This window comes from Leptodactylus fuscus, chromosome 7, assembly GCF_031893055.1.
Source record: "Leptodactylus fuscus isolate aLepFus1 chromosome 7, aLepFus1.hap2, whole genome shotgun sequence".
NCBI lineage: Eukaryota > Metazoa > Chordata > Amphibia > Anura > Leptodactylidae > Leptodactylus > Leptodactylus fuscus.
Window position 1 is genome coordinate 151,385,103 of NC_134271.1, and position 13,912 is coordinate 151,399,014.

The 13,912-nt window shown below is 43.3% G+C and overlaps 1 protein-coding gene across 1 annotated transcript in view; it reads left to right on the plus strand.

Annotated features, from left to right (window-relative positions):
- LOC142214638 (NACHT, LRR and PYD domains-containing protein 12-like) overlaps positions 1 to 13,912 on the plus strand; it is an 87,710-nt gene that overhangs the window by 57,983 nt on the left and 15,815 nt on the right. The window contains exon 8 of the mRNA XM_075283576.1: positions 3,333 to 3,503. Within this exon, the coding sequence (XP_075139677.1) occupies positions 3,333 to 3,503 (171 nt within the window). The remainder of the gene's footprint in view (positions 1 to 3,332; positions 3,504 to 13,912) is intronic.

Here is a 13,912-nt window from a genome sequence, read left to right on the forward strand (position 1 = left end):
TTTTTTAAACTATATATATCCCATGATATCTAGCTTTAGTATCCCTTGACAAAGCCCTAGCGGGCGAAACGCGCGTCGGGTGTGGAGTGGTCTGGGACATTTGGCCTTGTGGCCTACACGGTCTGTATGCTAATACCATTGCAGTAAAGTATTTTTTGCATCACTCATGGGCCTATATGTTTACCATATCTCTGTAGGAGGGTTACTATTGTGGCATGTCATTTCTGCTATTATAGCTACATATTTAGTCTTGTTACGCTACATTTGCTATATATCCACTGCTCTATATATATCTTTGGGCCTATGATCCTGCTAAATATATCCATTTATCTTTTATGGGCATACTTTCCACCTTTCCCATTCTCACTCCTATTTATTGGGTAACTCAGTTGCCTCCTCCATTTTTTCTATATATTTTGTATGTTATATGTTGTATTGTTATATGTGGATTTTATGTAATAAAACCTTTTTCTATTTTTGCTTAAACTTGTTTACCTGGTGGTTTTTTGTAATTTATGATTAATATTATCTTAAATGTATATCTACTATTCAAGCCAACATTATTGATAGAAGTCTGGTTGTAATGTTTACAAGGGTTAGGTTAGTCTGACATGGGGGGGTTTTGTTGATTATAGCTACCCATGATACATCTAGTGACAGCTGATGGGAGAGGATCTGTATAGAGAGTGAGACTAGTTGATTGCTCTGCAGGAATAGGAAGGCGGAGTTTTCTAGCACTCGATCGCGGGCATGTCAGTGTACGATCGTAGTGCCGTTGGTAGGCACTGCGCATGCGCGGACTTCCGATGGAGTCTCGCGCGCTTGGTCCGTGCTATGGACATCTGCGCATGCGCGGGATTGAGAATCCCGCGATAGGTCTCGGAGGACGTCCCAGAGCAAGGGACGCGACGGGAAGCGCAGAATGGCGCCAAATTCAGACGGACGCCGGTGACTGTAATCCAGGTATTAGAGTCTGTGGGCGGAGAGTTCTGCATGTATGTGTATAAAGAACCCTGGATACAGGGGCTCATTGCTGCCAGTGTCACTACCTGTAGTCAGCAAGAGGAGTAGGTCATTCCATCTAGATGGTGCTCAACCACTGTGGGCACACTCATATTGGATGGAAGACGGTCTATCTATATGTTAATAGTCAGTTGTAGTTAAGGTCCCCTGATGAATGGTGCATAACTGTACCAGGAAACGCGTAGGGATACTTAGGGCCATCCGAGGGTCAGCTTGGGACTGCCCTTGTTAGGGCGGGAGTCTTGTGGGTGTGAGGTTGTATCGGCAGGTTAAGACCAGGGATAAGCTATCCTCCTGTGGTACACACTGCACCAGATGAATGTCTCCCACCCATCAAGTTTGGTAAGACCGTTCTTGTTTACCTTCTATCTATACTACTTGTTTTGTGCTGGGCAAAATTGCTTGTCTTTTGCTAGGCATAGTGGAAGTATAATACATTGGTACTAGACAGTTTATGTATGCCCTGGATAAGGGTTTGGTGCTGTTCACGGTATACCTACATAGGGTATTGTGATCTTTTTTATATTTATTTCATGTCTATAGCATGATTTTAAGGTATATCCATTAAATGTTATGTTTTAGTTGTATCAGTGCTTGTTCTTTGTTGAAATTTCTGCTACAAAGAAACGCGATCAAAATACTTTTGAGTACGCGTAGATCCATTTGCTTTATATGTAGACAGAGATGAGGGAAGAAATGTATGGAGGTGCAGCATTATGGAGAGCCTTGTGGATGAGAGTAATAACTTTATATTTTATTCTGTAATGAATAGGCAGCCAATGTAGTGACTGGCACAGACCAGAGACATCGCTGCAGCGTCTAGCCTGATAGATGAGCCTGGCCGCTGCATTCAGAATAGATTGTAGAGGAGAGAGTTTAGTGAGGGGGAAGAGCGATTAGTAAGGAATTACAGTAGTCAAGGCGAGAATGAATCAGAGAGACAATAAGTGTCTTTAGTGTATCTCTGGTGAGGAAAGGATGTATTCTGGAGATGTTTTTGAGGTGGAGGTGACATGAACGTGCAAGTGATTCAATATGAGGGGTGAAGGAAAGGTCTGAGTCAAACATGACCCCGAGGCAGCGGGCATACTGCCTAGGAGTTATAGTAAGGCCTGAGACTGCAATGGATATATCAGGGACAGATCTATTAGATGGTGGAAACAGTAGTAGTTCAGTCTTGGAGAGATTTAGTTTCAGATAGAGTGAGGACATGATATTTGAGACAGCAGAGAGACAGTCGCTGGTGTTCTGTATGAGTGCAGGGGTGATGTCACGGGAAGATGTGTATAATTGGGTGTCATCAGCATAAATATGGTACCTGAAGCCAAATCTGGCGATGATTTGTCCAATGGGGGCTGTGTAGAGAAAAAAGAGCAGGGGGCCTAGGACCGAGCCCTGAGGAACCCCAACAGCAAGGGAAAGAGGGGAGGAAACAGAGCCTGCAAATGATAGACTGAAAGTGCGGTCTGAGAGATAAGAGGAGAACCAGGAGAGCGCAGTGTCGTTGAGGCCGACTGAGCGGAGCATAGTGAGGAGGAGTTGATGGTCAACAGTGTCAAAAGCTGCAGAGAGGTCCAGAAGAATAAGAAGAGAGAAGTCACCATTGGATTTAGCCTTTAGTAGATCATTGGAGACTTTTGTGAGAGCCGTTTCAATAGAGTGCAGAGCGCGGAAACCAGATTGTAAGGGATCAAGCAGAGAGTTAGCAGAGAGATAGCGGATTAAACGAGAATAGACCAGGCGTTCCAAGAGTTTAGAGATGAAGGGGAGGTTAGAGACGGGTCGAAAGTTAGCAGCACAGGACGGGTCCAGGGAGGGTTTTTTCAATAGCGGAGATATAACAGCATGCTTGAAGGAGGATGGGAAGATTCCAGAAGAGAGAGAGAGGTTAAATATTTTAGTAAGGTAAGTAGTGACAGCAGGCGACAGACAAGGAGTGTTATTATCCCCTGATCCTAATCCTATCATGTGTGATACTGTATACTGAGCTGTGTATCTAATCCTATCATGTGTGATACTGTATACTGAGCTGTGTATCTAATCCTATCATGTGTGATACTGTATACTGAGCTGTGTATCTAATCCTATCCTGTGTGATACTGTATACTGAGCTGTGTATCTAATCCTATCCTGTGTGATACTGTATACTGAGCTGTGTATCTAATCCTATCCTGTGTGATACTGTATACTGAGCTGTGTATCTAATCCTATTCTGTGTGATACTGTATACTGAGCTGTGTATCTAATCCTATCATGTGTAATACAGTCTGCTGATACATCACTCACATCTCATCTTCTTATTCTTACAGTTTGCGCAGTAATGACCTACCAGACACTTCCTGCACCCAGTTGGCCTCTGTAATAAGGGATAACCAGTCCCTGAAGAGACTTGACCTGTCTAATAACCGTCTGTCTGGTCCTCACTTCAGTGACTTGATGGCCGCTCTGTCCAGTCCAGACTGCAGGATAGAGGAATTACAGTGAGTAATTCAAGTAATGCTGACTATGAAAAGAGAAAAATAACATTACAACAGGTAGTTGAACGATTTATCATCTATTCATGATCAAACAGTAGGAAACTTAGAAATTTACGCTCCAATAGACCCATCAACCTGGGAGCTGTAGCATCACAAAATTCTAGGAGAGGACGTAGTAGAGGGAGAAAGCAATCATCTCAGGGGAGTTTATTAGTGCAAGGACCCCCCATCTCTGATTATCTACTACATGCAAGGACATAGCCCCAAGAAAGGGAAATGAGGAGACGCAAAATGTTAACTTTTCCTACCGTATTTTGTTACCCTTACCCTTGTTACTCTTTCGACCTGCTGTGACTGTGGGTTTGCCGGTGGGAGGTGTGGGCTCGCTGATCCTCCCTGATTGGTGGTTACTGCCTGGAGGGGTGGAGTCAGAAGCCCATTTAAATCAGCGTCTCGCTGCTCTCACTCGCGGCTGTGAACTAATGCTGGGATGGAAGCTGGGTACTGTAGCTACAATATTTTGAGGATATAATCTACACCTCTGATGAATAGCTGTAAATATGCAGCTTAGGGCTTATTCACATCTGCGCCCGGGGTGTCCGCCTTCAGGTTTCCGTTTCCTGCCCGAAACTGGCAGGAGACGGAAACCTGCAGAAAATGTTTCAAACCCATTCATTTGAATGGGTTTGAAAAGTGTCTGGCTGTGAGCGCCGGTGAGCGGTTTATGCTCTCTGCGGTGAAACCGTTTTTTTTTTTAAACTGGACACAGAGTCGGACATGCAGTACTTTGTGTCTGGTTTAAAAAAAAATGCACACGGCTGGACTCGGCATGACAGGTTACCATCTTCTGCATGCAGAAGACGGAAACTGAAAGCGGAGACCCGAAGGCTGCTGTATACCCAGCAGTAGGGTGCTTTCACATCATGTTATGTAGGTCCGCCTGACAGACACATTTTTATAGCTGTTTACTTTATAAAAACGTGCCAGCCAGCGGACCCATTGCCTCCAATAAAACAATCCATTATGGTCTCTGCGTTCCCCTCTCCATTATTTCAAATGGACAGAAAAGCATGTACTACTCCACTTTTCTGTCCTTTACACACGTCAGCAGTGTCCAGCCGCTTCACTTCACCACTGAAGAAGGCGCCCTCCTCCATTACCATAACCCCGCAGGCTGAAACCACAGGGACTCGGGACTGCCATCCTTCCTCCACCTCTTATAATGTAATTGTCTACAGTATCATCCCCATGCTATGTTCACTTCACACATGCCGCCAGGTGAAGATAAGATAGCATGGAGATGATGCTGTAGACATTCAGGAGCCTGGACAAAAGTAGTGAGAAGTGGGGGAGGGCAGTAGCAGCCCTTTCTGTAATGGGGGTTGCAAATGGCAGGGGGTAGCAGGCTTTAGGGGTAGCACATGTCGGGGAGACAATCGATCCCTAACGGCTGCCCCTCCCTCACATGTGCTACCCCTAATGGTACTAGGTGAAGCACATGTGGGCGGTAGCAGAGGAGCTGTCCAAGCACAAGTCACAACACAACTTTTTTTTGTTATTTATGCTGTGACTTGTAGTACTTGGGGGACAGCTCCTCTGCCACCCCCACATGTGCTTCACATAGCTGCCCCCAGTGACACCATGTGCTAATGCCTGCACCAATTGCGGGCATTAACCCCTCTGGTGCCTCAGTCAAAGCTGACCGAGGTGCCATTTTACCAGCGATCGCAGGCACCCTGAGCAAGCTCTGGGTCCTGCGTCCCGTTTCTATGTCAGCCGGGAGCCTTGTGAAGGCTCCGGCCTGTCTTTCTATACTTTCTATTGCAGGCTACTGTACTGTATTTTTGCAATGCATTAGCAATATACTGCATTGCATTAGTGATAAGACCCCCTGGGGTTCAAGTCCCCTGGGGGGGGGGTCTAAAAAATGAAAAAAACTTAAATAAAAAAATAATAATAAAGTAATAATAATAACATATTATAATAATAATAACACATATAAAACTACTTAAATACTGTGAAACACATACACATTAGGTATCCCTGTTTCCGAGAACGCCCGCCTACAAATCTATAAAACTATTTTTCCTATACGGTAAACACCATAGTGGGAAAAAAAAGTAAAAACTGCAAAACCCATACCCACCATCTTCTATCAACAAACTTTATTTAGTGTTTCACAAGGTAAACGTAAAAAACTGATCCGATTTTTTTAGCAAAAAAACTGATGCACACTGATGCAAACAGATGCACACCCGTTAACGGATCAGTTTTTGATGCCTTAACTGACATCAGTTTGCATCAGTTTTTTGATTAAAGTAACGGAACCGTTTAACTGATCACTTAAACTGATGTGAAAAACATGATGTGAAAGCACCCTTAGAAAGGTAGTAGGTGTTAGATCTCTTGTGAGAATTATGTGAGGAATTCCCATGCACCTAGGGTTGCTCTTTGTTATGCATTTTAGCATAATACAAGTGTATAGAATACACGTGTAAAAATAACACTCCCATTGACTTCAATGAAAATTTTTACACGTGTAAACGTGACGTTTTTTGGCGCGTTTTTTTTACACATGTAAAAATTTTATTTTATTCCGCAGCACTGTACAATTTGTAGGGTTCAAATACAGACAGAGAGATGCATTACAAAGAAAGTCAATTCACACAATGGGACTGAGGGCCCTGCTCGTCAGAGCTTACAATCTATGAGGTAGAGGGGGTGACACGAGGTAGCAGGGGCGGCATTGCTTATACAGAGGTCAGACAGTTCTGTAATAGAGGAGACTGTCATTACACAAACTTAAAACTTTATGAGCCGTCACCAGTCGTGTCCTGTAACATGTGGATGGAGCTTGGACAGATAAAGTTAGCCTGAGATGGCATCATGTGGGGTAATGTGAGAGCGGGGACAGAGGAGGGTTAAATTTTGGGGATTCTAATTATAGTACGGAAGGGTTTACGTTAGAAATTGTGATAGGCCTGTCTGAAAAGATGCGTCTTTAGTTTGCGTTGGAAACTGTAGAAATTGGGAGTTAATCTGATTGTCCGGGATAGAGCATTCCAGAGAAGTGTTGCAGCTCGGGAGAAGTCTTGTATACGAGCGTGGGAGGTTCTGATAATAGAGGATGTAAGTGTTAGGTCATTGAGTGAGCGGAGAGCACAGGTTGGGCGGTAGACAGAGATGAGGGAAGAAATGTATGGAGGTGCAGCATTATGGAGAGCCTTGTGGATGAGGGGGATAACTTTATATTTTATTCTATAATGAATAGGCAGTCAATATAGCGACTGGCACAGACCCGAGGCATCGCTGTAGCGTCTAGACTGATAGATGAGCCTGGCCACTGCATTCAGAATAGATTGTAGAGGGGAGAGTTTAGTGAGGGAAAGACCGATTAGTAAGGAGTTACAGTAGTCAAGGCGAGAATGAATCAGAGAGACAATAGGTGTCTTTAGTGTATCTCTGGTAAGGAAAGGGTGTATTCTGGAGATGTTTTTGAGGTGGAGGTGACATGAACGTGCGAGTGATTCAATATGAGGGGTGAAGGAAAGGTCTGCATCAAACATGACCCCAAGGCAGCGGGCATGCTGCCTAGGAGTTATAGTAAGGCCTGAGACTACAATGGATATATCAGGAACAGATCTGTTAGATGGTGGAAACAGCAGTAGTTCAGTCTTGGAGAGATTTAGTTTCAGATAGAGTGAGGACATGATATTTGAGACAGCAGAGAGACAGTCGCTGGTGTTCTGTATGAGTGCAGGGGTGATGTCACGGGAAGATGTGTATAATTGGGTGTCATCAGCATAAAGATGGTACCTGAAGCCAAATCTGGCGATGATTTGTCCAATGGGGGCTGTGTAGAGAGAAAAGAGCAGGGGGCCTAGGACCGAGCCCTGAGGAACCCCAACAGCAAGGGAAAGAGGGGAAGAAACAGAGCCCGCAAATGATACGCTGAAAGTGCGGTCTGAGAGATAAGAGGAGAACCAGGAGAGCGTAGTGTCGTTGAGGCCAACTGAGCGGAGCATAGTGAGGAGAAGTTGATGGTCAACAGTGTCAAAAGCTGCAGAGAGGTCCAGAAGAATAAGAAGAGAGAAGTCACCATTGGATTTAGCCATTAGGAGATCATTGGAGACTTTTGTGAGAGCCATTTCAATAGAGTGCAGAGTGCGGAAACCAGATTGTAAGGGATCAAGCAGAGAGTTAGCAGAGAGATAGCGGATTAAACGAGAATAGACCAGGGGAGGTTAGAGACGGGTCGATAGTTAACAGCACAGGACAGGTCCAGGGAGGTTTTTTTCAATAGTGGGGTTATAACCGCATGCTTGAAGGAGGATGGGAAGATTCCAGAAGAGAGAGAGAGGTTAAATATTTTAGTAAGGTAAGTAGTGACAGCAGGCGACAGAGATTGGAGAAGGTGTGAGGGGAAGGGGTCACTGCTGCAGGTTGTAGGGCGAGATGAAGAAAGTAGTTGGGAGACTTCCTCTTCTGTAACAGGTTCAAAAGATGAGAATGGACAGTTTGAAGTGTGGTTGGTGAGGGGATCAGTACTATGGTAGGTGTAGGAATCAATGCCACCTGGGGCTTGGGCAGTAATTTCCTAACGGATCTTATCAAATTTATCATGGAAATAAGTGGCCAGGTCTTCTGCACTAAGGTCTGTGAATGGCGTCTGCACCTTGGGTGTGAGTAAGGAGTGAAAAGTTTCAAAAAGCCTTTTAGGGATGCTGGAGAGAGAAGAGATGAGGGCGGTGAAATAGTCTTGTTTGCCGAGGTAAAGGGCAGAACTATATGTTTTAAGCATAAATTATTATGCTGTGTATCATGCTAAATTGCGTGCACGTTAACTCCATGTGAACGGCCCTTTAGGCTGTTATTTTAGGTGATACTCTTAGCTCTATTACCTTTAATTTAGGGAGGTACTAGCAATGTGGGATTAAATTGATAGGAAATTATATAAATCCCTGTCCCTATGAAGTAGTTTTAGCTGAGATTTTTTTGAGGAACTGTGAGAGCAATTTGCTCTAAGTATCATCGTATTGAAGTCCAAATTAATAAAGTTGTCTTAATTCCTTTTCATAAGCCAGGCTCAAAGAAACTCACTCCACATACAGCTTGTGTGTGTAAAGTGTGTTCTGGCTTTAATGGTATCAATGAGGTAGTATATAACACATTGCATAGATAAAACACGTTGGATTTGCATAATTAGCATAACATGATTGGTGGAGAAGTTGTAACAATAGTCCTGATGCATGTCTATTGGATAAGAAACTGGAGAGAGGTCACACCCCCTGAGGGCTGATGGGGGGGTGTGAGTTGTAAAAAACCACATGGCCTCAAAATTCAAAATGGAGTCTGTGAGCACATGGTATGGTGACTGCACGGTCTCACAAAATGGCAGCCGTCAGCACACGTCTCAAACACAAAATGGAGGTTACACAAGCTGACATCCTCCACATTTCCCTCCGTTTGTAAATGATATAACCCAAACTCAGGGTACATTAGGAGCTGCTAATCAGATCCTGAGGACTCTCCAGGAGACTTCACCTCATTCCCCATAAATATGTTATGCCATTTACATCCAGAGGAATACCTTCACTGACATGTCTGTGTGCTCCTAACCACCATTACAACTTGCAAACCTACTGTCTCAGGTTTACACCTCTTCCAAGTGAGTTTCTTTACAAACCAGAATATAAACTTTATATTCACATAGACAGGGCAGTAATATTTAAAATATTCCCTGTAATATTCCCATAAACCATCCACCTAATCCCTTACATCAATTGGCAGGATTTAATAATGAAGAAGCATCTGACCACCAACTATCCTGCCTCTTCACATGTTCTTGACTCCATTTTAGTTCTCTGACCTTATTAATTGCTGCACTCCTGTACAGAGTATGACGGGGTATCATCTCAAGTGTCACATGTTCATGAACAATTGTAAGGGTAACTGGTGTCAGTGTAAATAAATAAGTGGAACTCCACCGTAGTAATCTTTTCAAATTATAAAGCTCAAAATAGTGGAAAAGAAACAATAGTGAACGTTACTTTTATTTAAGGTACGTAACCTCGTGCTTTAAAATACAAAGCTAAGAGTATTAGCGCCGGGGTGTTAATGAGATTGCAATTGCTTGATCAACACTCTCTGGTCATCCTGTGCCAAATACACTGTACATCACTCTGCAATCATCATTCATTCGCCTCTATGGACATTATTTTACTATATGGGATCCATAGGTTTGTCTGTTTACTCAGCTTTTTTCAGCTATCATCCCATACTCTCCCTCAGTTGCGCTAATACATACTAACCCCGTCACTATTTAAGATAACTGGTGTCAGTCTAGCAAGACTACAAGTCCCCCTATCCCCCTGGGGGTAGACACTTGTATGCCTGGTGACCACATTCTAGATATACATCCTTGGGCAATATGCATGCTTTCCGAAGCTGAACTAGGTAATAGAGGTAGCTAAAGATTCGCTGCATGGGGGGGGGGGGGGGGTTGCACACCACTTATCCCCATCTCTAGGTCTCCTTGGGGTCCAGTGCTCTGTATCAGACACCCCTGACTATCCTTGACTAGTTCCCGTTCTATTAAGTTGTGCTCTGGACAACCCTTTATTCCCTCTGTGAACCATCTGGCACTATCTTGTATCTTGAATCTTTTTCTTAAAACTGCGCTCCACTTTACCTGACCTTACATTAGAGGTAGTTGGCAGACCTAAGTTAATATTCCCGCTCTTTTGTGGGAAGGGTACTGGTATGCAATGGGACTTTGGATTTATGTTCAAATTTTCCTTTCACCCCATTCCAATCATACCACTTGCTTGGTCTCCCTGTCAGGTTTAGCTCTATCCATGGGAGGGTCACCCAACCTGCTATAGGAATTGGAACGAAGTGATTATTAGTGACATTCAGTCACTGAACTCCAACATACATTATGAAAACAGGAGTCATATATAGAAAACCTCATCTAGATGAAGAGAGAGCTAAATAAAGCATAGTCTTTGCAGAACCAGGACTGCGAGTACAGATCCAACAGTCTCTGGGTTTTCATCCATGTTATCAGTTAACACCTGATGGTGTTTAATCAGTCTATTGACCGACTCTTCTTCTTTTAGAATTTCATGTATCAAGCCCACTGGTTGCATCACCAGAGCTAGGATCACCAATGGGTACCACATCTTTTCAGTCCTCTTCTGGGGAAGGTCACGTTTTTACAGTGATTAGCATGGTTCCATATCAACTTTCCTTCTAGTTTGGTCGATGTTGTCAGAAGCACTTGGAAAGGACCATGAAACTGTGGCTCAAAGCTCTCACGTATCTCTTTACCATCACCCAGTCTCCTGGATTTAGGGAATGTGTTCCCAGTACTCAGTTTGGATCTAGAAGAACACTGTACAGTGAACTCTACTATCACTCCTGTTGCTTTTGTGGTGGCTTTCTGTACCATATATGCCTCAGGCCATCCTAAAAAAAAGAGATCAACACACACAAGCACGTACTCATACTTTCCCACCTTTGGTAACTGTATATAGTCAACCTGCAATCTCAGAAACGGGTACAAGGGCTTTGGGGGGTGTTCTTGAGGGACCTTAATTTTGGGCCCATATTATGCTTATCACATGTTACGCAGGCTTGCATGTATCTGGCTGCAGTCATGCTAAAACCTGGAGCTACCCTATCATTTGTTCACCAGGTCACACATGGCTGTTTTTGAGTTGTGCACTTGAGAATGAGCTGCTTGCGCCATCATTGGGAACAATGCTCTCAGTAAACCTATTCTCTTACCACTGGCCATCAGGCCTTGTTCACCTTGCTGCTCCCAAGTCTACTTTTCTTCTGGACCAGTTTGGTCCTGCAATGTTTTTAGAACCTGAAAAGAGAGCTGAGATACTTTCTCTGGTATGGTGACCTTCAGTGCTGAGGCATGTTCCCTAGACTTTTCTGCAACTAGTTTGGCGGCACCATCTGCGTTTGTGTTACCTCTACTTTCCTTTGTACCAGCCTTGGTGTGTGCCTTGACTTCAACTATACCCACCTGTGCGGGTAGAGATAAGGCCTCCATCAGTTCCTGAACAGCCTGGAAGTTCTTTATAGGCTTACCATTAAACGTAAGGAAAGCTCTTGCTCTCCAGGTCAGACTATAGTTGTATTCTATATCAAAGGCATAGTGGGCCTACCCTCAGCTGTTTTAAACCGTTTCAGTGAGGCCTGTGGGGGTAATGGTTCTGATTGGTTTACCTTGTTTTCAGTGACCACAGCATATCTGGTGCAGGATCCGCCATTTTTCCCAAATCCAAAACCATCTACAAAAGAATCTCAAAATCAAAATTAGAAAAATCTCAAAATAAAAATTAGCAATAGATCATTTAAATACAGTTCATCAGAAAATACATGTATCTATAGGTTGTTTCTACAGGTTGTTTCACTGCTGTCCTTTGTCCTTTTACCCCCCTTGAATCTACTGCTAACAGGGTAGAGGGATGAAGTGTGACATAAATACTGCACACTGTAGTCTGAGTCGTCTAGCCATTGAAATGTGCTTTGTCTGGACCTGAGACACCATATATTATGCACATCATGAGGAGTAAGTACTGTGACAGGGAAATCCAGTAAGATGTCAGCACTTTTCTCCAAGGGCAATTGGACCGCAGATACAGCCCTAACACAAGAAGCTTCTCCTCTGGACACTGGGTCTAATCTAGAAGAATAGTAAGCTGCTGATCTTTGTTGGTGTCCCTGGCTTTGAGTAAGCACTGCTGCTTCATATTCTAAAATCTCAAGTACAGAAAAGAGAAAAGGTCTTGTCATAATCAGGAAGCTCTAAAACTCACATAAATAAGATTGCCAACTTGAGGGAGTGGAAATTTTCCACTGTCTGTTCTAGTTTAGTAAATATAAAAAACAAAAAAACTTTGCAAGTCTTCAGTAGGTGATACCTTTTTTTTTAATGGCTAACTCATAATGATGACAGAATATGACGTTTCGAAGCTTCCTCTGAGCTTCTTCTTCAGATATAACTAAAAAACACTCTGTAGAGGCTGCATATTTATAACTGGGCACAGGGCTAGAATTACAGGAGGGAGGGGGGAAGAGGCTTATTACTATATACTTATAACAACAAACAATCAATTGCCAGATCCCTGGTTCTTATCTTAATGGCTGTCTTAATGATCTGTATAAAAAGACATAAACCCAAGTGAGATGTTCATCCCATTGTCCAATGTCTGGAATAGGGTCATGGCCTTGTACTCATAAATCAGTCGCTGTTTCCTTGATTTAAAGTTCCCTTTTAAGATCAAGATTTTCATGTCATTGATGATGTTGTGATCTTCCTGGCAGAAGTGTTTTGGCACGGGAAGATCAGTTCTCTGTTGTTTGATTGTATGGCGATGTGAATTAATTCTCATTCTGAGTTTCTGACCGGTCTCTCCAACATACAGATTTTCAGTGGAACATTTGGTGCAAATGATCAAATACACTACATTAGGTGTGTTACAGGTGAACGTACCTCGGATTTTATATTCCCTGTTAGAGTTTGGTAACTCTATCTTGTCAGTGGTCAGTATGTGCGGGCAGGTTTTGCACCTCTTCTGTCCACATGGAAATGTTCCTGTGTTAGTTGGAGGTGACAGTGAGCTGCTAATAATCATATTCCTGAGGTTTGGTGGCTGTCTGTAGGGGGGTCAGAAAATATGGATTTTAGACGGTTCTTTTTGCAGTAGTGGATGTAATTTGCGTGTGATTCCTCTCAGCGTCTCCAGGTGGGGGTTATATAACGCAAATTACATCCACTACTGCAAAAAGACAACCGTCTAAAATCCATATTTTCTGACCCCCCTACAGACAGCCACCAAACCTCAGGAATATGGTTGTCAGCAGCTCACTGTCACCTCCAACTAACACAGGAACATTCCCATGTGGAGAGAAGAGGTGCAAAACCTGCCCTCACATACTGACCACGGACAGGATAGAGATACCAAACTCTAACAGGGAATATCAAATCCCAGGTACGTTCACCTGTAACACACCTAATGTAGTGTATTTGATCATTTGCACCAAATGTTCCACTGAAAATCTGTATGTTGGAGAGACTGGTCAGAAACTCAGAATGAGAATTAATTCACATCGCCATACAATCAAACAACAGAGAACTGATCTTCCCGTGCCAAAACACTTCTGCCAGGAAGATCACAACATCATCAATGACATGAAAATCTTGATCTTAAAAGGGAACTTTAAATCAAGGAAACAGCGACTGATTTATGAGTACAAGGCCATGACCCTATTCCAGACGTTGGACAATGGGATGAACATCTCACTTGGGTTTATGTCTTTTTATACAGATCATTAAGACAGCCATTAAGATAAGAACCAGGGATCTGGCAATTGATTGTTTGTTGTTATAA